The 26,452-nt window shown below is 27.7% G+C and overlaps 1 protein-coding gene across 1 annotated transcript in view; it reads left to right on the top strand.

Moving 5' to 3' along the window:
• Window positions 1–5,457: 5,457 nt before the first annotated feature.
• The window catches only part of LOC107449745 (inactive phospholipase C-like protein 2), a gene marked incomplete at its 3' end in the record, with an annotated part of 41,214 nt that continues 20,219 nt past the window's right edge, over window positions 5,458–26,452 (top strand). The window contains 12 exon segments of the mRNA XM_043039593.2: window positions 5,458–6,464; window positions 11,712–11,867; window positions 13,588–13,794; window positions 15,868–15,907; window positions 16,002–16,131; window positions 17,151–17,263; window positions 19,386–19,449; window positions 20,110–20,203; window positions 22,351–22,468; window positions 23,005–23,090; window positions 23,644–23,761; window positions 25,046–25,217. Of these exon segments, the coding sequence (XP_042895527.1) occupies window positions 6,020–6,464; window positions 11,712–11,867; window positions 13,588–13,794; window positions 15,868–15,907; window positions 16,002–16,131; window positions 17,151–17,263; window positions 19,386–19,449; window positions 20,110–20,203; window positions 22,351–22,468; window positions 23,005–23,090; window positions 23,644–23,761; window positions 25,046–25,217 (1,743 nt within the window).

The raw sequence follows: 26,452 nt of genomic DNA on the forward strand, positions 1-26,452 counted from the left end.
AACAAAGCAACTCCTGGATCAAATATTAGGAGAAATTTGCCTTGGTGGAGGACTTTTGATAGAACTAACCCGCTTTCGCCTTACATGGAGAGGAAAACCACGAAAACCTCCACCGGTTAGCCTGACGGCAAGGGAACTCTAACCCAGGGTCCGTCCACCGCTAAAGAAATTTTATATCAGAACTGCGGTCGGTGCGAGCCAGGTGCGGAATTCGTATCCGGTTCACCTCATCGGAAAGCGAACACTTTATCTTCTGAGCCACCACGGCTCAGTCAAGGATAATTAAAAAAAATTTCAATTTTATATTTGTATAACCCCGTGTTTCTACTGATATTTTTCTTACAGACAAATTTAAATTCGAAAATGTTAGCTCTAACGTTTATACAGCCCAAGAAAATGTTTTACTATTAGTCAAGTTTTTACTATCATTCTGGTAAAAGCCATAAATATCAATTAGAAATTGAGGCTTGGAGACAATTTTGTTGGCAGCATACTTTGCGAAACCCGTTAGTTTTATATTCGAGACTGTTTCAATTATTTTGATTCAGAAATATTTGAACGCAGAAAGTAAAAAAAAAACACTCCGTGTTTTATAAAATCTTGCCTTTGGAAGCATTTTTTTGCGAAAGACATTTATTTGAACTTTATTTTAAATCATATTCCAAACTTTTTTTGGATTACCACCCATTTTGCAAGCCTCACTATTACTTTACTGGGAAGAAGGAAAAAAAAACGATAATAATTATTAAAAATTTTTTTGTCCCAGTTTAAATCTCTACTTAAAGTTATTGAAAACATGCGTAATGGCCAATGTTGAAAATGTTTTTGATCTAATTTCGAATAAAATAACTCATACGTAACATTTTTAAATATTTGGATGAAAACAAATTCCTCATATCACTTTGCAGCTNGTAAACCCATGAAATTGGGTCGGCTGTTCAACGACGGTTATAAAATAAAATAAAATTCCTCATATCACGTTGCAGCTTAAATTAACTACTTGATTATCCCACATTTAGTAAAAAAAACAAAACTGAGAGAAAAAAAGTAATCGAATAAATGGTTTTTATACCGTGCTCTAAGGTATCATGATAAAATAGCCAAATTTTACCACAATTACCAAATTTTATCACATGCTAAAAAATTATATTTGCTTGTTATATTTTCGCAAATCTTTACCAAAGCGCCTCGGTAAAAGTTACCGAGCTTTTTGGTGTTCTCATAGAGCTAAAGACGTGGTAAATTTTACTATATTCGGGAAGTTTAAACCACTTTTTTTTTCTCAGTATACTAACCAACACTAATACAATATTATACAGCTGTGCTGTTAAAAATAATCACATTTTTCTCATTGAATTGAGTATAACGATACCAAGTAAAAGTTTGTAACAAATCTCAATAAATAAAAATAAATAAATAAAATAATAAAAATAAATAAATAAAATGTCGGATTGTGTATCTGCAATAATTGCCTTATTTTTTTTTTTTAAATCGCTTAATTACTTTTATTTTTAAGAACTTTTTTCCTTTCTAAAATCAGAATATAGTCCAAAAATAATTTTAATCCCGACTGCACAGCCCTGGTTTTAAGTCGTATTATTATTATTATTATTATTATTATTATTATTACTATTATTTACAATTGCACAAAAAAAATTTGGATATTCAACAAATGACCAACAATAATAATTTCTCACATACAAATAATAAAGCTGTATTAAATAAAATTTAAATATATATTTTCCGTGCTTAAAAATATCAGCACATATGTATATCTAGTTTAACATTTGTAAGTTCGTGACTTAAAATAAGCATTCTAACAAGTGTCAAAAAATAATAAATATATTCAAGCTGGAATTAATATTGTATGCATACAATGAAATTGTTGGGATAAATGTAAAAACTTGAAACGCATTAACTGAATGAATATTTTATATTTTATGTACGCGTCCTTGGTGATGGCAACAGTACTTCAGTCGCGAAAAATGTCCATTCCAACAAAAAATATTTCTACTTTAATTCGAACTAAAAAATATTAATAATATGACGATTGAAGTAATTACAGTATTCGAAATAAGATTATAAGATAATAATGAACGTTAAAGCATGGTTTTATAAACAATAACTAGATAAAAATAATAAAATATGTAAAATGTTAATTAAAATAATACCATGAATGATCAACAAAACAATAACATGATTTGCATTAACATGATAATTATAAAAATAAACTGATTGGCGTAAAATGTAACATGACAATTAAAATATTAACGAAATTGGAAATAAGGTAATGACACAAAAATTAAAATAATATTATGTAATAAGTTAAAATAATATTATGATAAATAAAAATTTATAAAATGATAATTTGCATATTAGCACAGTAAACAAAATAGCCACATTAGTATTAAACTAACATAATTTTTAAAATTATATTTTAACCCGCGTAAAAAATAACGTAAACATTAAAATACTAACAATATCCTAAGTAAAATAATTTTATGATAAAAAAATAAAAGATGACAAATAAAATAATGACATGACAATTAAAATATTAACAGTATCTGAAATAAGGTAACGACATGAAATTCATAATAATAATGCGCAATAAAGTAAAATAATATCATGATGAATAAAAATTAATAACTCACATGATAGTTTAAATATTAGCACGGTAAACAAAATAGCAATACGATTATACTTAAACTAACATGATGATTAAATTTATAATTCTACGCATAAAGAAATAACATGAACATTAAAGTGTAAGTAAATCTCAAGTAAAATTCTGATATGATAAATAAAATGAAAGCATGCAAATAAAATACTGATATTATTAATAAAATAAAAGCATGTAAATAAAAAAACATGAAACATGATGATTGAACTAGTAAAAAATATAAAGCATTCCCGTAAACTGCCCATTTTGTGTAGAAAATGAGTCATGGGGGGTAAGGCTGCACAATTTTGTGACCAACGGATTGATGGCGGATATGTGGTCTACATTGCGCACCAACCACCTTTACTTTGCTAGTAGGTTGTATGTGCTTTAAGCCGCTGCTAGTTATTCCCAATGAAAACTCAGCCTGCCTTTAACCACTGAGCCATCGCAGTTCAATTAAACAAGTAACAAAATAATAAAAATATAAATAATGAATAATAAAAATATAAATAATGAATAATAAAAATATAAATAATAATAAAAATATAAATAATGAATAATATAGTAACATATATTAAGTAAAATAATAACATGAAAATTAATTAGAATGAAAAAAAAATCTACTCGATTTGCAGTGAAATAAAGTGTTAATAAAAATTATAACTTGATCTGCATAAAATATTAACGTAACTAGAAATATTGGATGATTTGTATAAATAATTATAATTATAAATATTGGAAAATTTGTATAAATATAAAAACTTGAAACCATAAGTAGAGTATTAATATTATTTCTGGGCTAAGTGACGTCCTTGGTGCATATTTTTACCTTGATCCAAATTAAAAGTAACCACAATCTGGAAAATATGGTCTCAATAGTTTAGACGGGAGAGCGACCGAAGGTTAAGTTTATACCCCTTAATGTTGATTTCACTTATTAAGGAACTTTTTGCAACCAATTATAAAATTCGTTTGTCCAAAGATAATTTTATGAAGAAAAAAAATAATTTGTAGCGGTTATTTATTGTATCGTATTTTTTTTTTTTTTCCATATAGGTTAAAAACTTTCCGAACCGTTGTAGGTAAAAAAAATTTAATCATTAGAACAATTCAATTTGAAATAACAAAAAAAGATAAAATTTGAGCAATTCAAAATCAGCTAAATAGTTTCTACGCTACAAAATTGCGATAAAACCGTATTTTCAAATTACCATTTCTCGTAAATTATTGGATCGATTCCGTTCAAATTTCAGATTTATTTGTTGTTGTTGTAGGCCATTAAGGCACAAAGGTTGCGATTGTTCTTGTTTTCCAGTGGCACCATCTATTGCCAAGAATTCGAGTATTGCCACACCCATACATCAAATCCGTTTACAGGGCGGACCCAATCATATATCCATTCATTCATCCACAAATCTCAATTTTGACCTAAAATAGAGAACTATCAACCTCCAATCCCGTAATCCCTGAGAGGTATAATTTGAAATAGGAACACGGAAGACTTTGTGACCCGACAGATTTAGCGTGCACTAGTCTCGCAATTGTGGAGCCTTATTCTCCATGACACCTTTGGCCCACAACAGGTGGTTGTGATAATACTTATACTTTACTTTTACCACATTAACTACTTGGTTATATTTTAAACGAATCATAGGACACGGCACAATCTATGAGCGTCGCAGGGTCGCAATTTCTGAGGAGGACGATATTAAATTGTACAATTACAATAGTTCTCTCAATTTCACGCATAAGAAGAAAAAAAATTTCTTAAATGCGTTAGTTAACTTTAAAAAGGGTAATTATTTTTAAATATTTCCTGTTTTTAATTTTAAGGAATTTATTAAATCGATAATAATTCACGAAAATTTCCTTTATTTGGCGATTGAGAGGGACTCATAGTGATTTCTAATAATTGAAAGGGACATATTCCCCTCAATAATGAAATATTCAGGGGAACGCATACCTACGCCCCCCTGACAATAACGCTCATGGCACAGTCATAACCTAGATATTCAATATATTAAAAATTAAGTTTTGTTTAAAATGTCGTTATTTTTTATTTTATTTTAAACATTAATAAATAATTAAACGAGTTCTATGAACTCTATACGACGAATGAATTAGAATCAGTAGACTAGCTTAAAACAAATTTTTAAAAAAATTATTAGCCTGTCTATATTATTATAAATATCAATGTGTTATTGTTTATATTTGTAATGCAACTATTGATGGCTACCATGCTTTTTTTTTTCCCTCTAATGAAAAAAAAAGAGATTTTTCTGTAATGGAATATTAAAAAACTTTTTCACAACTGATATATTTTCAGTAAAATAAAAGAAATTTGTTTCACTTCACAATATTTTATAATTTGTAAATACGAGGGAAAATTGATATTCCAAGAAGGAAAAAATTTTATGCAGGTCAAGAAGGCCCACCCCAAATGTTCCAAAAATTATTTGTGGAATAGTTGAAACTCACAAAAATCATTAATACTAATGTAGTATTAATTACATTTAATACTATGTTTGATGCTTTTTCCATTCGTTTTTAAGTCGATAATAGCTTTCATCTTTGTGTTTCCTCTTTTAAAGTAAAGAATCACAATTTATTTTAGCGCAGTTAAAATATAGCATCTAATAATCAATTGTATAGTGATAGTATGGGAAAATATCAAACTATCTTTATATAAACTAGTTGATAAAAGGAATTTTCACCTTGAATCCGAAACTGATCAATAATAATTATCTTAAAGATATTGAAAATATACTATAAAAAGAAATTTTGGCAACGTCCATGAGGTTTAGATAGCGCCCTCTCGTGGGTACGGATGATTGCCGCGGCAAACCGCAAATTGACGGATTTAGTGTGAGCATTGTTTACTGTGAGTTGTGTTATCTCGGTGAAATGCCTCAAAAATATTATCCCAGACTTTCGTATTAATTATCTCTATAATAAAACAATCATTACGAACATTATTATTTCGTGTTATCAGTGAACTTACAGTGTTATATTCGTTGTTTCAAATCGTGCTTACATAATGACCCTGTCCCAAACATATGATCCTTGTCAAAATAAAGCAGAAAGGTTTCGGTATCGCTATGTTTTGGATTAAAACGATAAGTAAATAAATGTGCTAAACTTCTTCCGCTTCTGAATCTGTCGTTTTTTGATCAGATACCAATTTCCATTTATCGTCTGCTTTATTAAATGAAATTAATCAAAATGTGATCAGTGTCTTTTGCGAAATATATTGCTCTTGTAATGACTTCAGAACAGAAAAATAATCGTCTGTTTTATTGAACGAAATTTTAACAAAATGTGATCTGTGTCTTTTGCAAAAGATATTGCTGTCGTGTAATGACTTCTGAACAGAAAAATATAATCAATAAACCGACTATCAAATTAGAAAATAGTGAAATAATAAAAACCAGTGATGAGCGTTTGGATAAATGTTGTGACTCGCCCGTTTTGTTGGCGGGAAATAAACAACAAATCTTGCCAAATAATAACCACGAAAATGATGTCAATAAGTTGACCATGGGAGGCCCGAAATCTCCTCGTATAGACATACCTAATGCACAGCAACGTAATATCCACCAACTGTCCGGTAATTCATTGGCCAGTGAAGACCGAAGTAGTGTATCAGAAGAAGGTAGTAGTGAAAATTTAGTTTATTTTGATTGGTCTTTATCTCAATCTAAAGACGATGGAAGTGGTAGTTTTCGCAATCAAGCTCAGCGACCAAAATCAGTGTCATTCCATACTGCTTCCAGTCTTCCTTTAGAAAATAAAATTTCTAATGGTAAGATTTGCTGAATATTGTAATTTATTCATATTTTAGTGGTCTTTGAAATCAAGCTTATAAATTCTGGGGAAGTTTAGAGCCTTTAATAAAATAATATAACATTTCTTTGCAGTCATTTTAGCTGTAAAAAGCATAATGTATTTAAAAGTAACTTCATTTAAACAGAGTTCGTCCTGTGAATAAAAAAAAGGGTGCACAGGAAGGGACGCTTCAAGATTTTTGAAAGGGCACTCAATTATCACCATTAAAATTTATCAAAATATGTAATATTGTGTAATAACTGAATTTGAGCCTCAATTTTTAAACTATCCTCTTATACTAATTTATGTGGATATTTCACAAAGCAATTCTCACTCATGATCAGAATAACAGAAAAATTTGGAAAATAACTACAGGCAAGGTAATGGACAATCTCTCTGAATGTAAATTTTCTTCAAAAAAAAGTGAACTAAAAAAAGGATTAATTGATATACAACTTTAAAGCTTTGTTTTTTTTATTTTAAATTGAAAATTATGAGAAAATAAACATTTAAAGGTGCATTTTCTTTAAATAAGAAGTAATCATTAAAATGAAATAATGGTTAAATTTAAAATCACTAAATGAATCATTCCCCCTACTAAACTATCACTAAATGAATACTTCCCCCCTAAATAAAAGAGGCGAATACCTCCAGGACCGAATATCATGCAATTTTTAACAATAAAAAAATTTACTGACAAATCTGAAAAAATCTGGACAGTAAAAAAATTTACTAAAAAGAAAGGAAATTAAAATTAAATAATTATTATTAAGTAAATAAATCATTAGTGGACTCTTCATTGAAACATGTGGTTAAGAAAACAACCTTTTCCTGAAAATAAAAATAAAAAAATACAGTACAGAACCCGTTATCCGGAAATCAGAAAACCAAAAAACCGGAGCAAAATTCGATAAATTTTCTCGCCATTTTTAAAAAAAAAAATTTTTTTCTTTCTTTTTTTAAAGATGTTTACCTTACCATCATTTTGGAAATAATCATTAGTGTATTACTTCATCGTTTTTTCTTATTTTTAAGATTATTTTGAAATTTTTTTTTTAGTTGGGTGTAACAATAAAAAAAACGGCTTTTTGTAGCGATTCAGAAAACCGGAAAAATCAGTTATCCGGAATAGCGATGGTCCCGACCGTTCCGGATAATCGTTTCCCTACTACATAAAGGTAGTGTTTTTTAAGGAATAGCCCCTTATTTTTAGTAAAAGGGCAAGGCTGGTGCATTTATAAGTATCAAAGTGCTGGCGGGGTTTGTCACCCTTCAAAAAGCGCTTAGGGAGAGCAATGACTTAAATTGGAGGGTGTAATAAAAGTTTGTTTTTTTAAATGAGTCCTGTTTGCATAATAAAATGCATAAATTTTTCTCAGGAACCTGTATTTATATTCTTTAGTGTCTAATAAACTTGTAGAACATTTATCTTCATTTTAAATAAAAATAAGAACTTTGAAGAATTTTTATTGTACTTATTAAATAAGAGCCTTCTTTCCGATCAAGCATAATAAATAGTTCATAAACTTAAATCAGCATTAAAAAAAAAGATATAGCTTGTCTCTAAACTCGTGTGCAAATTTATTATTTTTAATAAATCTGCTGTATTTTTTTTTTAAATATGGAATTTAAGTTGCAATTTATCATGTTGAAAAAATTATTAATTCAAGTGTAATTAAGTCAAGCAAAATGTAAATTCCAGTGATCTAGATTTTCTTCTTTTCCCTTTCAAAAATTTTTTTTCTTATTTTTGTAAAAAACTTAATTCAAATTTATTATGTATCTACAACAGCTCAAAAGTACTTACCTATTACTGACTGTTTCTTAACTTGTCAACTTCATATCAATAATATTGAATCTCCAATTTTACTCTTTTATAGATAGTAAAACTTGCTTGTTACCGAGTCCTAATTTAACTAGTTGATAACTGTTATGAGAAAATATTTAAAAATGGTTGATCAATGTTTAAAAATTACTTAAAACTCTTTTGTCATGAGCCTAACTTAAATTTTACAAGAAATTTTTTATAAACTTCCTAAAAATTGTTTTATTGAAGCTGTTAACAAAATCAGTATCTATCTGACTGTTCAAAAATTTTTACTTCCCTTCAGATGCACTTTAAACTCCTTTTAGTCAAATTACAATATATTTCTGAATATTATCACATTCGTGTCTTAGCTGAGAATATACTTTTTCTTTAAAAATTCACGCAAAATTTAGAAACCAATATTAAAAAAATGAGACAGTATCCTTGTGGCTAACTTGCAACTTCCCTTTTGGACAACTCATCCATCCTAGATAATTTGTTGCACTTTGTTCAGAAATAAAAACCCATTTAATGTCCTTATTCTTCTTACTTATGTATCCACCAGTGCTCTTTTGAAGCCTTTAAACTTACTAGTCCAGAGTGAAGTTAACAGCATTTCAACTTAGCAAAAAGCCAAGGTAATTCAGGTGGTAAGAGTTGAATCGTATGAATTGATGTTTTAAGTGAAATATTAAGTAATAAAAAAAACTTGTTAACAATTATTCCTTTCCAAATGTCATTTTTAGGTTTTTCATATTCAACTGCTATTTTATGTGCTTATATGTTTTTTATGTACTGTTTTGCAATATTTAGTGATCTCTTACTAATGCTCGACCAACAACAAGATATTTGTGGAGGTGTTGGCAGGAAATTTTGCAAAATTAACGGATCTAATTGAAAGCCCTCTAGCTTTTGAGCATTTTCATAAAATTCTTGGATGATGTTTGGAAATATACTGTAATCAAAGATTTTACCTAGATAGATCAAGATATATTAACTGCGTATAATTTGAATGAAATATTTTGATTAGTTTGAATAACAATGTGAGGTCCCCCATCTATCTAATAATGGATCCCACAGAAAATCTAATGAAAGAACAATAGTTATTTTACTATCATAAAAAATTTTCATAATAGCATAAAAAATATTTTTAGGAAAGGTAATTTATTTTTTCTACATTTCAAATGCAGTTAAAAAAACATGGAGAAACCCAGAAGGCATTTAAAGATCAAAAATTTGATTTGAAAATATGTGAGGAAGAATTTCTTGAACCATTACTATTCACATCCAAAGTCATGTAGTTTGCCAAGTAAATAGAAAATTTTCTAGAATCAAAACATGTTCAATATAGTTCATTTTGTATCATCAATGTTGTATGCAGGGGCGCCAGGATGGGAAGTTGTTGTGACCTCCCAAATATTTTCACTACTCGGAGAATTTTGCTTGGCTATCAGGCATACTCACAAAAAATAATTTTCTCTTATTTTATTTGGGAAAAACAAATAAATGAACAACGCATCTTACTTTGTTAAAATTTCTGATTTATTTGGAATAATTTAATTGTAAAGCTCTGAGGACTGGGGGGGGCAATAAATAACAGGGGGAGTAGCCTTTAATGTAATAAAAATTACCAGGACATAAAAATTGGGGTATTAACAAAATCTGAGAAATGATTAAGAAGCTCCCTAAAAAGGAACTGTGTCCAGGGGTCTGTCTAGGCCAAATTTACTACTGTTTAGCGGTACCTTCACAAATTCAACTTTAGGAAAAAGGGTAGTTTCACGAAATACTTTTTCTTAAAATTTTATTTTTGTATACCATGAGAAATGATAAATCCATGTTTTTACCATATTTTTATGTTGATTTTTTAACATAATTTTTCATTTTCACAAATTATGTCTAAATTTTCACAAAATGGGTACCTCTCAGAAAAACCTAGACAGATCCCTGGTGTCTGAATTTTCGGAATTTAGCAGTTGTAGGGAGCAGGAAGTGGAGTCCAATTGTTGATTGTAAAAGAAAATATTAAAAATTTTGCGTAGTTTGAAAATTATGTGTCCATTGAATTGATGGATTGCTTTTACAAAATCCTTTTGATGCTGCGAGAAAAGAAGTAACAATTAATTCAAGCTGCTAATTATCAATAGTGATTTTAAAATAATATTTTTTATTTCATATGTTTCTATACCGGTTTTATTTTATTTTATTGAATTATTATGTATATTAAATGGAACAAATAGGCATAAAGTCACGTTTACTATATTCATATCTACTATTGTTCACTCTTTAAATGGAACAGATAAGTATTTTTTTAAATAAGTTCAGAAAACTTTTCATTTATAAGGAATTTTTTTATTTATTTTTTAACTATTGAAACTATATTTTCATTTTAGACCAAGATTATCAGAATACCTAGTTTACATCTATCGGTATTCAATGAGATTTGCTGATTACTAAATCATTTGTAATTCGATTCATGGGATATTGAAAAATAATGTCTACATCTTAACTGCATTTCTAATTTTTTTTTACACTTCTTTATCATTAATATTATTTACTACCCTTCGTGTGCCAGGCAGGGGTTGAAGGAAAGTTAAAACTTTACAATGTAGTAATTGCTGATTGTGGTTTAGTTAGTTTTTTTTCCCTCTGCTTAAATAAATATCTTTAAATGATAAACCATTTTTTTAATTTTTGTACTTTATAGCTTTTATTGATTTATTTTTGCCTACTCTACTTTAACAAGCTGAGTGGCTGGGTGGCACAGTTGGTTTGTCCTCGGCCTTCTGAGCCCAAGTCTGCGGGTTCGATCCCCGGCCCAGACACCGGATTTTCGGGATGCAGAAAATCCTCAGCCGTCATGTCGTATGATTATGCGGCATGTAAAAGATCCCTGGAGTGCCTTATTGGCTCTTGGCATTTCCGGCAAAATTAAATTCCTAGTGCACTTTAGCATCCAAATAGAGTCTCGGTGCTGCCATCTAGTGTGGCAGAAACTAGACGTCCAAATTAACATGACCAACGGTATCTCACCCATTGTGGTGGTCCTGAAAGAGTGGATACCACCTCTGGAGAACGCACTAGGTCTGTTCATCGGCAAGACCGATTGTGCAGCTCATTGGAAATAAAAAAAACTAAAAAAAAAAACTTTAACAAGCTCCTTGATGTAATGAGCCATTTACATAGGTTTGTATGTTCTCTTTTTAAACCAGCTCAACTGTACTACGAAAAAAAGTTATGTGTCTAAAATAAAACATTTATTTAATTTTGAGCACAGCAAAAAATGCAAAATATAAATTTTGAAATTTAAAAATTCTCAAATAATTAATTATTAAATGTTATGAATTATTAAGGGATTGTGATATTTTTAATCACTTTTTTAACTATTCATTAATTGTGTATTTATTACATTTTCAGCTATTGATTGTGTAAAGTATATGGCCATTGGAAGCAGTTTAATCAAAGTTCGGCCCAGTGCTCGGCAGTATAGACGGTACTTTAGCCTGGAACTACATCCTGAAGATTATGCTCTCAAATGGGTACCTTCTTCCAAAAAATCTTCTAAAGCAAGAAGTAAAATATTTATTGAGTCTTTACTTTTTATTGTAAATAATTTATGTTTTTCAATTCAGATTTGCATGCTTTGTTAATCTCAATGATGCTATTTATTGATTGTAATTCGGTGAATTAAATAATATACATGAAGTTTTTTACAATTGTGTATCTGATAAAATACATTTTATCTTGAATTATAGAATTAATTTTTTATTTTATTTATTCTTGTAATCTCACATTAATTATTGATTATACTGCAGTACTCTAAGGAATAAAAAAAGGTATTCTGAAGAATAAAAATATAAATATTAAATTAAAGTTCCCATTTTCAAAGAATCATTCATCTTGTCTAGATAGGTAACTAAGGTTTCCAGCACTTAGGTACAGCTTTAGCTTTTGTGCTCCCACAAAATATTATATGTACAGAGCACAAAAAAAGTATCTCCCTGAATAACTTTGATCTAATGATCGAAATTTCACGTAGTAGGACTCAATCTTTACGGTTCGAGGGGTGATCTCAAATGTGCTAATTAATTAGTACAAATGAAATTTTAATCTACAAAATCAGACACAAAAATGTACTTTCTCTGAATAAACATACTTTTTTTCCCGGCTAATTTGGATTTCTAACCCTCAAAATATAAGGAGTAGCTGCAATCTGGGAAATATGGTTCCAATAGTTTGGTAAGAAGAGCAATCTAAAGTTTGACCTTCTAATGTTAATATTAGGGAGGTTGTTATACTCTGATCTAAATAAGTACCTAAAATCCCTTATTCAGTTTGATTTAATGACTTTTACTATGTCTGATTGCTTTGATCATTTATAAATTTCGTAATTTGGAAAAATTCGTCAAACATTATTTTCTTAAATAGCACCAACAAATTTTCATAGTATTTTTATTTCAAAAATTTGCAGCCTGTTTTGGATATATTTACTCAATGTCTTCAGTGTTTTCATCATAGAAAAAAAATGGGTGAGAATTTCTCACCCTTTCTCAAAAACAGGGTGAGATTTCTAAAAACTAAAAAAACACAAAAACTCTTGAAAAAAAATTATTTCTTTAATTATAATACATTTTTAACGTTTTCTATTTTTTAAAGCATTGAATATTTTTGGTGCATCATCATAGAAGATTTTGCCTTTACANTATTTGTCCATCTTACATTAACGAGCAAAAAATTTGAACGTCTTACATGAAGAAACCTTACCTACGGTAAACATGTGGTTGCTGAGAAATGTGTTCTGAAAAGGGTTCCGTGGTTGTGTTCTGTTGTTCGAAAAGGTGCTGAACAATACTGGTAAATAAAGAAGCTAGATAACGGGGCAGATGTTGAAAATAATGAAAGATCCAGGAAGAAAAGTGAAACGGATTTTATTCTAAATGGCGTAATTCGAAGCTTTTTCTATAATGCGAGAAATTAGTGAATTTTGAAATTTATTTATAGAATGTGCGAATTTCTCGCGGTAAAAATTTTTTAATGCAAGGAAAGAAAAAAATATGCGAGATTCTCGCACTGTAGTGAAAACACTAGTCTTACTTTCACTGCTTATTTTAATTTGATTTTAGAAATTCACTATTTCTACAAATTTGTAAAATTTACCCTCTAAACCTTTTTAATTTTGTGTGGCAGTTAGTTCAAGTTTATTCATTATTTAAAAATGTAATTTATAATTTTTACTGCCTTTTTTAATTGATTTTTAGTTTTGATTTTAGTCTTAAAGATTTTTCTTTTTTAGTTTTAGTTAGATCAATGAAAGAAGTCAGAATAGGCAGAACAACAGATGTTTTGAGAAGCAAGGAAATTTGCTGGACGTACTCAGAAGATTGTGCTTTTTCAATAATATATAATGACACTTTTGAATCATTAGATTTAATTGCATCATCTCCTGAGGAAGCTAATATATGGGTTACTGGGCTAAATCTACTTATAAATGCTACTAAATGTAAGATATTATACTATTTGTTATAAAAATATTTCTTTATTGGTAATATTTATGCTTCTCGTATGCCCTACAGTCAGCCGTTACCAAATGGTGTTCCGCAGAACTTAAGGTTTCTGTGGCAAAGTTACAAAAGGCTCTGTGATTTAGGACTTTTTTTTTAACTAGTAATGATTTTTTTAAACTTGTAATCGGTTTGTATCTAATCAATAATCCATTATTTATTTAATATTAAGGTTATTTTTATGAAATTATTTATGTAAAATTGCAATAAAATTGAAAAAGGAAATTTAAAAAAAAAAAAAAAAAATTCCAATAACAATGCTTGCTATGCTACAAATGCATTTGCTACAAATTACATTTACAAATCATTGCTCCTGTATTTCTCATCGAAATTAACCAAAATTCAAAATAAATTAACCAAATTTAAGAATAACATTTTTTTTTTCTGATACCCTTTCTTACAATTTATAAAAATTCATTTTCAAAAATAAGTCAACTTATTTTAATCAATTTCAATTTAAACTGCTTTAACTACTTAACTTATACTACAAAAAACGTGGCCTCTGCAGACTTGCAAATTCAAGTGGTTAACAGAAAACATAATTTTTAGACTTGTTGTCAAAACAATGAAAAAATTTCATGCACATTATATGTTTCTGAATTAAATTTTTATAATTTGCATACGTAGTTCCGCTAATGAATGTTTTTTTAAAGTCTGGGTTCCCCCAAAATAAGTTTGATTGTTTAGGGCTCTGTGACTGTAAAAAATTGGGAATCGCTACCCTACATATTTGAAAGCAATGGACTGTATTTTTTTTTTTTTTAAATTTTGATAATATTTGGTTTTATATTGATTATTATAGCAAGTAAAATTGCTAACTGTGACTGTAAAAAATTGAGAATCGCTACCCTACATATTTGAAAGCAATAGACTATTTTTTTTTTTTAAATTTTGATAATATTTGGTTTTATATTGATTATTATAGCAAGTAAAATTGCTAATTCTAAAAGTTTGCCTCCAGAATAAAAGAGATTAAATTCCATAATAATCAGTAAAAAATATCTATAATCTATTTTACATTTATTTTAAATCTATGCTCGGTGTTTTTATTTAGGGTGAAAGTGTGATTTTTAATCTAGGTTAAATAACTAATTAGGAAAATAATTTGAAAATGTACATTTAAATGTTTTTGTTTTGATTAATATGCAGTGAAATTTTTTAAACTACCTTTAAAACCAGAAAAAATTAGATAATTCAAACATTGGCTAAAAAAAATTAGGACATTTTAAATTTTTTTTCTGGAATTAGAAAAAGTCACTGGTTTAGAATAGTATCACCTAAGAAAGTAATTTGCTAATTTTAACGTGTCATTCATTATTTTTTTTAACCTACTTTTATATCTTCTAATATTTTATTGTTTTATTTAACACTTCAATTTCTTTTTTTTATTAACTAAAAAAAAGTCACTAAAGTTTAAGTAGCGCCATGTTTATTTGCTATTCATCTGTAATTTTCTTAAAATACAAACCAGAAAATTATGGAAACTTCATTCTATTGTTTGAAAAGTAGTCCTGTTCTAAAAGTGTGACTTTGGGAGGAAATAAATTTAGTATTTTATCTTTAATCTATAAATAATATTCTGTAACAACATGTGTTGTTTTCAAAAAATGGTTTTACGAACAGTAGCAAAAATTATTTTTAAAATAATCATGTTTTTTAAGCTATCATATTCAAAAGAGAATATTAGTACATTAACAAAAATAGACTTTATGGCCCTTAATTAGATGCCTGAAATAAATCACTGTTGAAAAAATATGTAACTGTTATGTCAGTTTATTATTTTATTGGATTTTTAAGTTATATATAGTGACTACATATAAAAATGTAAATCAGGAGGGAAAATATTGTCTATTTTGTATTCATTATTACTAAGATAAGTGACATATCATTAGTCACCTAACAATTTCATAAATGAGAATAATGTGGTTTCCATTGTGGGTTCTGTTTTATTTTGCTTTAATGTTTAATGATTTTTTTCACAAATTTTTAAATTTTATTTTTTTAATTTGCAGCTCCTGATTCCTTAGATGAAACTCAGAAGATGAGAGAAAAGTATCCTTTTTATTAAGCATTTTTCTTTTAAACAAATTTTAATTTCCAATTTTATGTTCTTTTATTGAGTTTATGCCTTAACACAAATATTTAGATGGCTAAGAGAAGTTTTTGATCAGGCGGATACTGATCAAAAAGGTGTTATCAGCAAGGGAGATGCCATATCATTAATGACCAGTATTAATAGTGCTTTGAGCACTGATCGCCTGCATCAAAAGTTCATGGTATTTACTCATTTTTAAATTATTTTTAAATGTGTATTTTTAAATTGATTAATTATAACAATGTATTCAAATCAGCAAAGCATTCTTTTAATGTCAGTGACATAAATTTATGTCTATAACTGAAAAGACATGAAATCAAAAGTTTAACTAAAAAATTTTATTTCTAAGCTTTTATGCTATTAAAGTAAATTTAGAAGAAACTAATGCTTTTTAAGTTCCAAGATGTTACTACATTTTACCAAGACATTTGTATGAAAAATGTTTGTAGTGTGTAGTTAAATTTTAAGATTGAAATATATTAAAAATTGCACCTTTCTTGTGAGCCTTTAATTGTTATTATTATTATTTTCAATCTAAGCAACATGCAATGCAAACATTATCCTAATGTCATAGAAAGACGAAATACGCATAAGAACAAAAAACACTAAAACAAAAATAAGCTAATAATACAGGAGTCATATTATTTAAATGTTTTCTAGCATCCCAATAGTGAACATCCCAATTTACAACCAATAGAACATCCCAATAGTCTAGCATCCCAATGAATTCACTAGTGAAATCAGTAGAAATGACCATAACACTCAGACAAAAAAAAGCCACATCAGTGCTTTTCTTACTTATCTTGATTACTAATTATATATGCATATTTATTTATTTATTTTGTACAGTTTCTCTAAATGTTGGTTAATTTTAAAAAATTTAAAAGTTTGTCTCATTTAGTTAAAAAAATCTTTTTAAATGATTAATTAGTAGAGAATTTTAAATCAAGTATATTAAACTTGAAAAAAGAGATAAAGGAAGATAACTTTAGAAGAAAATTTTCAAAATTTCGGAGTGAAATGGTGTAAAACTAAAGCTTTTGCCCACTTTATCATTGCAATGGATACAAATGAAAAAGAACTATTTTGAAATGACAAATTATGTGAACAAGACAGAAAAGTTATATTTTAAAAACATTTTTGGAAAACATTATTGATTAGTAAAAAAACTTGAAATTTTATGACAATTCAATTTGATAGGAGTTTGATCAAGGTAAACAAGGAGAAGATAGGGGTCGAATTGACCAAAGTGCATTTGTAAACCTCTTCACTGAAACATCAACAAGAAAGGAAATTAGTTTTTTATTAATTAGGTAAGTGAGTACTATTGCTTAATTGTTTATTTTGATAGCAAATTAATCTACGATTTCATTAATCATATTTTGTTTTTGTGATGTATTCTATCTCTTTCACAGTTTTACAATCCAAAACATTTGTATGCAACATACCTTTCAACAATGACAGAAAATTAATTATAAATAGTAGTTTGTAGTACTAAAGAAGCAAGGTCATTCTAATGGTCGAAAGATCAACATATTTTGCAGATTTTATGAACAGGGCAGTATAGTAAAAAATATATATATTTATTATACTACTAGTGAAGTAAACCCAATTGCAGAATTTCAAAATTGAATCTTCAGCACTATCTTTTTAAATCCAAATTTGCCTGCAACTTTAATGTTGAAAGTCAAAGATTATTAATAATGAAATTCAGCTTTATCTACCATACATGCAGTAAAATTTGAAAATATAGGTTCTTAAATTATTCATGAAAACTTAGTTGTTTAAATTTAAGTTGAACTTAATTGATTCTAAAAAAATAGAATGAACCCCTATAAAGCTAAGCCTGATAATCAACTATTAAAAGAAAAAGAATTCTTTTTTTTCTTTGGTGTTCTCCCAATTCAAATTTTTAATTTTTATTCAAAATAAGTTGAGAGATGCTTTAAAAAGGAGTATCAGCAATTTTCCCCCATCAGTTTTTTTATTTTTAAAGAACAGAAGTAAAACTTAGAGGAAAAATAATCTGCATATTCTGTAATAATAATCCACTACCATGCTATATATTTTGATGAGACTTGTCACTACTGAGTTAGAGATTGATCATTCTCTGGTTCAGGTCAAAATTACAATCTGTGGTTGAATGAATGAATGATGCCACTTAAAAGCAAGAAACGTGCCCTCTGCCTTTAATTTGCTTGGTTTCCCCTAGTAGGTTTGTTGGTATTGGCAAGTAGCATTAGAAACAACAACAACAAAAATATTTAATATCGAAACTCGTTACCTTAAATCATTTGTTAAAAAAATCAGTTTAGAAATAATCTGAAAAAATGCTACTGTATATTTTTCACCAACAGATGTTTGAATGTAGTAATATGTCTAAAAATAATATTTAAAAAAAATATTAAATAGTTCGTCTAAATACGAAAAGTGTTATTTTGAATCACATTTGTATGTAAATATTAAGTCTTTAATATTTCTTATTTTTACCATATACTTTGCTATCACTCATCCTAAAACAACTTTAACAATTATTTTCACTTTGCCAGGCTCCCTAGATGCTAAAACATAGTAGTCTAGTTTTTTTGTTTAAGTAATGTGCTCATAGATAGTCCAAAACTGCCTGATAATTCAACAGTGCTGAAACTGAAAACGTCCTAAGTTATTGAAAATAATGGTATCAAAGTACTCACAATAGTTTTAAAAAAATGTCAGTGTATCTTATTTATGTGACTGGACTTATCAAGTAAAATGAACATAATTTCATTTGTTTCCTTTAAAAAAAATTTAATTTTTGATAAAAGAAATTTATATCCTTTACAAATTATATAATGCTGATGTTTGCCACTTATAACTAACACTGGATGGGTATAAAAATTTGACATGATATGTTACTATAATGCCTTTATGTTTGGTTATGCTCATCTTCTTTTTTCTCATTTTCGTAAATGTTATGCGTTGACTTTGTAGAAAATTTCAGATTTTGCATTGGCAAGAGCAATAATATTCTTTATATTTGTTTATTTTTTAAAATCAAGGTATAAGCACGTATTTCAATCTCCTGTAGTTTGATTGGTTTTTGTTTGAATGAAAGAAAAGAATTTCAATTCTACACACATTAAAATTTCATGCATTTATCCATACATATTCTCGTTTTTTTTTCTGTTGCCGATGTTAAAAAAAAATTGCTTAAACTGGTTATGAGGTACAACTTAAGGCCTGATCTTCGAATTTCATATGTTGGGCCATTGTGGAGTAACATACTATCTTCTCTCTATGAATTAGTTTATTTTTAATTATTTAATACAATTATTTCATTATTATTGCTACTGTGAAGAAACAAATTCTTTGTTAACAAAAATGTCGGCTATTTTATTTTTGTCTCAATTAATTACAGAATGTGTAATTGAAAGCTTTGCAATCTTATTTTTATAGGTTTTCTGGTAAAGACTATTTAACACTTGAAGATCTTCATTTATTTCTTGAAGGAGAACAAGGAGTAAGTATTTAAAATGTCTGAATACTAAAATAGCAAAATTTCCTTCATAGTAAAAAAACACTGACAACTTTAAATACACAAGTGGGCGACCTTTGTGCTAAAATACGAACTAAGGTAGACAACGTTAAAGAGCACAAAAATATTATTAAAAGCAGACAGCTGTTTCAGATGCTCAAAGGGCAACCTTCATCAGTGCAACAGACCAGGGAACACAGATGACACTGACAACTTTATTTATCTTATATTTACATTATTTAATTGTATTTTCCCTCATCTGACACAGAATCATTTTCAATCTTTAAAAAAGCAATAAAATAAAGTATTTTAAGGACTTATTTTGCCAATTTTAAAATATTTCTAAATTTAATTTATTTATGCTGTTGTTTTATGACAAATATTCGCTACATCTGAGCTATATGTTAAGAAACATTTCAATTTCAATCAGGGTTGGATTTTTGACATCGAAATCTCGTTTTTGACCTATCAAAAATGTCAAAAAGCAGGAACAAGTTCCTTTTTCCTTATGGGGAACATTTTATTAAAATTTAAATCATGCACATTACTTGCATTATTGTTACTTCTATAATTATAAATCATGTTTATTTAGAGATATTTCTATTTGCGTTTTTTTATTTATATTTATAAATATTTATCTTTCAGATGATGAATGTTACTACTGACAAATGCTTAAAAATCATTGAGCAATATGAGCCATCTGAAGAAGCTCGTAAAAATAAGCAGATTCTAATTGATGGTTTGTGAAGCCTAATTTCTTTTTAATTATTCTTTGTAAAATTTATAACATTGTCGATATTTAGATTTATATATATTTATTGATGTATTATTATATCGATATTAATTTTTTTTTTTATATAGTGCTTATTATTTAAAACTAGTTTTATTATGATAATTGAATACAAATGGTGCGATCACTCCTGAATTGAGTATCTATTTAAAACTAGTTTATGATAATAAATACAGATTACACAATCACTCCTAAATTGGTATAGATGAGCAAAGTTTTAGACCTAATCGTAAAATACAAAATGAAAATCATACAGGGTTCCCATGGATCAGGGAGAGCAGGGAAAACCTGGAATTATTAGGGAATTTTATTTTTAACTCTAAAAAGCAGGGAAGTTGCAATTTTTTACAAAAAACCTGGAAAATTCCTATATTATACCTGGAAAATAACCAGTCTTAGAATTGTCAATAACAGTAATCAGTTATAAAGATTTGATTTAAATAATTCTAACATCTATTGCAATTATTTTTATAAAATTCTACCTTGAAACTTTTTCATTTTTCATTCTATTATATGTTTTTGCTCACAAAATTTGTTATTACAATTTGAAAAAATCAAAGTTTTCTGAAGAAAAATGGCATGGTATAGATAAAATATGGTATGGATTTTCATTAAAATTTTTCTGATATACCTGGAAAAGTCAGAGAATATTTTTCCAGGAATTGAGTGGGAACCCTGATCATAGATTTTACAGTCATTACCAAAACTGTCTTAGATTATCCAAAACTCGCCACATGACCAGATATTGTAGAAATTCTTTTAAGCAGTACTAAAAGAATGAGAAGCTAATAGCAAATTATACAAAAAAATTAGCATATTAGTTTAACCATAATCAAATGATGATTAATGTCCCTAAAATATATAAATGAAAAAATAATTAGTTTGAATCCTTTTGTCTTAATTTGTTCCTGTTAACCTGTAATTTCTGTGAACTGTGCTAAACAGGTAAAAAAATGGCAAAAATTTATTATTTGTAAAAATAAAAATTAAAAACACTGCATAATTAAATTGTACTACTTATGTTGTAATTTAATTACTACATAATAGCACATCTTACGTAATAGCACATCTACATAATAGCACATTTTTAGGATTTTATATTTTGCACATTAATTCCCACTTATCCTGTCCAAAACACTAACCCTGGTAGCGATAAAAAGAATTTTCAAGAAAAAATAAGATATTTAAAGATTAAGATATTTTATTTAAAAATTTACTTTATAAAACATCACTTAGACAAAGGTTTAAATGTGAGCTTAATATTGCATTACTATAACAGCAATTAAATGTAAAATCTGTTTAGCATATTCCATTTAATTGCCTTCAGACATGTAATTTACTTTCTTTGTTAGATGAAAAAGCCATAATAATTAAATTTTAAAAAAAAGCAATGGAAATTATCACTTTAATTCTTTCTATAAAACCAAAGCAGACACTTTCATCAATTTATCAAAAACCAATCAAAGAGTTTTGGATAATGAATATTTTACAGTACTTTATTGTCTTCCAAAGACATTTAAGCGATTTCAAAAATTCTTGTTAATTATAAGTGCAAAATAATTTTCTTATTTTTTAATATTTCTTTCGTGTATATTTTTATTTTGTGTTGTATTAACTTTAGTAATTTCATTCTTAAAATAAAAGTGCATAAACTTTTAATGAAATTTAAATATTTTGCATTATTCTCATATATCAGATTTTACATTTTTTTTCTTCGTTTGACTAGTGTGAAATAATTTGAATATTTTTTTAATTACATATTTTGGTTACATGTCCAGGTTTTTAATTTTATTTTACTTATTTTGTTGTATTGTATTTTATTATTTTTACTTTATTCTACTCTTGAGAATGAAATGCATAAAATTTATATATGCTTTAATATTTTTCTCTGAACTCTCAATGTTTGAAGTCATATTTTTTGTTTGTTATATTTTTGAAATTAAAATTAAAACATGCTTTTCTATATATTTTAGTGTTTTTCATAAATCATGACTAATTCCCCATTCTTTTTACATGTATTCATTCAGTTCATTTTAAATTTTATGTGCTTTTATATTTTTCATAAATTTTATTTTTATTTTTTTGTGCTTCTCTAGGTTTTACATTGTTCCTTTTATCTGATTACTGTGATATTTTTGATCCTATTCACCAAAGAGTTTGCCAAGAAATGACTCATCCGTTTCCCCATTATTTTATATCGTCATCTCACAATACGTAAGCTACCATTTTTTTCTTCTTCTTCATTATTTTTAGATTTTCATTTGTGAATATAATATCATTGAATATTTATTGTCATTTATTAAATCTTATCTTTTTTCAGGTATTTAGCATGGCTGTTAATATACCATTTCATATTAAATTTCCATGAACATCTTTTTAAATATATATTTTTATTTAAGAGATTAACAAATAGTTTTTTCGCAAATAATTAATACAGGAATGAATGTAATCTTTGAACTGTGGAATAACTCTACTTCAAACAAAAAGAAGAATTTTAAGAAAGTGTGTGGTTATCTTTTAATTAATATACTTTACTGTGTAACTTCCATAAATAGAAAATTTTTAATTTATAATGTATCATGCAAGGGTATGATAATTTTAACATTGCCTCCACATGATTAGAATGAAACATCTTTTTATAAGGATTTCAAATATTCAATGCCAATGAGATTTAAAAAATATCATTTGTTGATTTTAAAAAATTTAATAACATTTTTACCAATTATATTTCCTTATTTTTAATATTTCAGCTACCTTTTAGAAGATCAATTAAAGGGTCCCTCAAGCATAGAAGGCTACAGCTCTGCTCTTAAACTGGGTTGTCGCTGTTTAAAAGGTTTTTGTTGAAATTTATATTATTTATACAAATTTCATATGACAGTAGAATTCTATTTATTTAAATTAATCAGGATTATCTAGATAATTGCTTAACTAATTAAATTGATGCTAAGCAATTTTTTCATAGCATGGAAATAAAACTGAAGTTTATGGTAATGAAATTTATAACTTGTTAATTCAATGCCTATTCATCAATTTTCTTTTAAATATTTATACAGGTTTTTAAATCTATGTTAAAATACATTATAATCCTTATAAATTTCCTATTACTTTTTCATATTAGGTTATTGCTATATAGAAAGAGAGAATTTTTAGAGCATAAATATTGATTCTTCATCTTATATAAAAATTTTATTCTTGTTTCTTTTTATAAGAGAAAAGTTAATTATAAAATAAAGGTATTAAAATTAAAAGTAAAGGTATATAAAAGTTAGTTATCATATCTGGCCACATTTATCATGGTTATATTTTTTTTTATTCGAGCAATTTTTTGAATTTTGCACCTAATTTGTTTTCTATCCTGTATTTTCTGAAATAGTATTCTTTTCTAGTGGATTGCTGGGATGGACTGGAAGGGCCAGTGGTTTACCACGGAAACACATTGACATCAAAAATTCCACTTGAAGATGTATTGGATACCATCCTAGAATTCGCTTTTGTCACTTCTCCGTAAGTTCTTGTGCTCCCAGGGGCACACCCTTTTATGTAAAAAGGCTTGGCAAACCCTGGGCTAAATTCTTCTTCCCTTTTGTAAAGATCTTATAGTTGTTAATATTTATATAATTTTTTTAAACTGTTTTAATTTAAAGAAATGTTTTGTTATTTTTATTAAATGTTTCCAAACAGATATTTTTATCGATTTCTTATTTTCTTAAAACAAAAAAATATTTAAACAGTTATTTTAATAACTTAATCCTCTTTATGTTATATGTTTCTATTGAAAAAAATTTTTTTTTATGATTTTTCAAATATTTCTATGTGAGATATTATTGTAATGGAGAGAGACATTTTAATATTTATTTTTCTTTTAATTCTTACTGCTTCATCTCGAACAGTTTTGTGCTTCAATGAGATTCATTAATTATATTCTGAATCAAAATATATTAAAATAATAAAAGTGGTAATACTTTTGTGTGTTAACGCTTCAAAGGAATTTTATTATGTTTTATAACCGGCGTTAAATTGTCAAACCAATTCTGAATTTACAATTAGCAATGTTCATTTCCGTAGCCTTGTAATTTTGAACTCAACCCAGAAGACAAGGGAACTCTTCTATCAAGCATTGGGACAAACTAGCCTTCATGGAGGACTTTTTTATGAAACTGACCTGCATTTACATTACCATAAAAATCTCTAACGGCTAGCACTACAAAAATCTCTAACGGCAAGGGCATTCAAATCCAAGATTTGTCTATCACGGATACTAGATATTTTTACGTAAGCACTGTGGTCAGTGCAAGCCTGGAGCAAAATTAATACCAACTCTAAAATTTGGAGCTGGTCAATCATATTTGGGGGTGAATGCTCTATTCTCTGAGCCACCGCTACTCCATTAATGGGATTGAGTACTTACAAAGATTAAAAATCCCCAATCTAGAAAAAAAATCTTATATTTAGCTAGTCCTTAGGTTTCAGTAAAAGAAGACAGCCACCTACTTAGTGGCTTAATAATGTTGAATGGCACTTCAACAAAATTAGCGCTGAGTAGACAACAATGGTGGCTGCTGACTGGGACAGATGTAGCAAGTTAGGTTGTTGTGTCAAAAAAAAAAGCAAATGAACGTAATGACAACTATACATTATTAGAGGGTTGTGAGTATTGCTGCAGCAATAGCTGGAACTTACTGTCCAGACATGTATTGTGCATTATTTTTATTTATAATCTTTTATTGTTCTTTTTCCATTATACGTAACTTTCTTTATTTGTAATATATTAGAGTTTTGTTTTCTTAGGTATCCACTCATAATTCATCTAGAAAATCATTGCAATCTAGAGAATCAAGAAAAAGTCACATCACTATTTATAAAAGTTTTTGGGGACAATTTGTATATGCCAAGTAAAGATGGATCTTTCAAAATTTCCAGTATGTCTCCTGAGCATCTGAAAGGAAAAATTATTATAAAAGTATGAACTTTTTCCTTATTATTTGCTTTAATATTATTAGTATCCTCTCCTTCAACTCTGTTTATTATTTTTTTGCACATATTATTCTACTAGTTTTAGTTAATAATTAAGTTTTTCATAAGAGTTCAGTTTTAAAAGATTGCAATAAAATAAATGCAGAATTTAAAATTGATTTTATTCAGTGTAACATACTGTGACGAAGGATTATATTGAGAGAACATTCATTTCCTCGATATTGATTTGCCATACCATTTTGATCTAGACAATTCTCTCTCAAAACTTCCTGAATTTTGTACCATTTTCAGATTGTTTTTGCAATTAAGGCATTGTTCAAAGTGTAAGAGTGTGAAAATTACTAACAGTTTCTGTGTACTGCTATGTATTTTTTTAATTTTTTTTATTAAGAATATTCACAATCAAAATGTGTTGCTTAACTTTATACCAAAACAGCTATGTGTGAAATTTACCAGAGCCCTCTAATCTGATAAATAAAGAAAATATTTGGAACATTATATCCAATTTTCTAACAAATTAATCTCATAAGAATTAACTCTTTTTGTCTCGATGTGTGTCAAACGCCCGGCCAACTAGATTTTCCCAAGTTTTGACGGGCTTTTCTCCCCCCAAAAATGAAAAGTCATAAAAATAAGGTCGCTTCTGCAGAACCTTCTTTGATATTAGGGATTATCAATAAAATTAAGTTTCGTTGTAAGACTGGATAGTACTTTTCTTTAGTGCAGGGTTGCCACAGGCGACTATTTGCAACTATTTTTGACCTGAGGCAGCTATGGCAACTTTTTTTGCCTGAAAAGGCTAAAAAAGCAACTATTTTCAGGAAAAAGAGACTATTAGGAGACTTTTCTGTTCTCCTAGCAATGTTTTTTTAGCATAAATTAGGTTGACAACCTGCGGCCCGCAGTAGCTTCTGAACGTAATGATTTATTTTTCTTAAAAAATTAAAAATGGAATTGCAAATTTGAGTCATCACTTTTTAATGCACTCAATTTGCGCAAATTGTTTCTCAATCGCTTTTTCAACAGTTATTGCTATGAAATTCTGCATAATTTTAAAGAACCTCATTTTTAATACGATGTTATGATGAGTGAATTTCAAATTTTAGTAATCACTTTTCAATATATATTTGATAAAAGGGAAAATTAATAGAAAGAGTATGTTTTTTTTAACAAATTTTTTTTTCTGAATAAATTCTAGCATTTGAAAGTATTTAATTTTCT

This window comes from Parasteatoda tepidariorum, chromosome 7 (genome assembly GCF_043381705.1).
Source record: "Parasteatoda tepidariorum isolate YZ-2023 chromosome 7, CAS_Ptep_4.0, whole genome shotgun sequence".
Taxonomy (NCBI): Eukaryota; Metazoa; Arthropoda; class Arachnida; order Araneae; family Theridiidae; genus Parasteatoda; species Parasteatoda tepidariorum.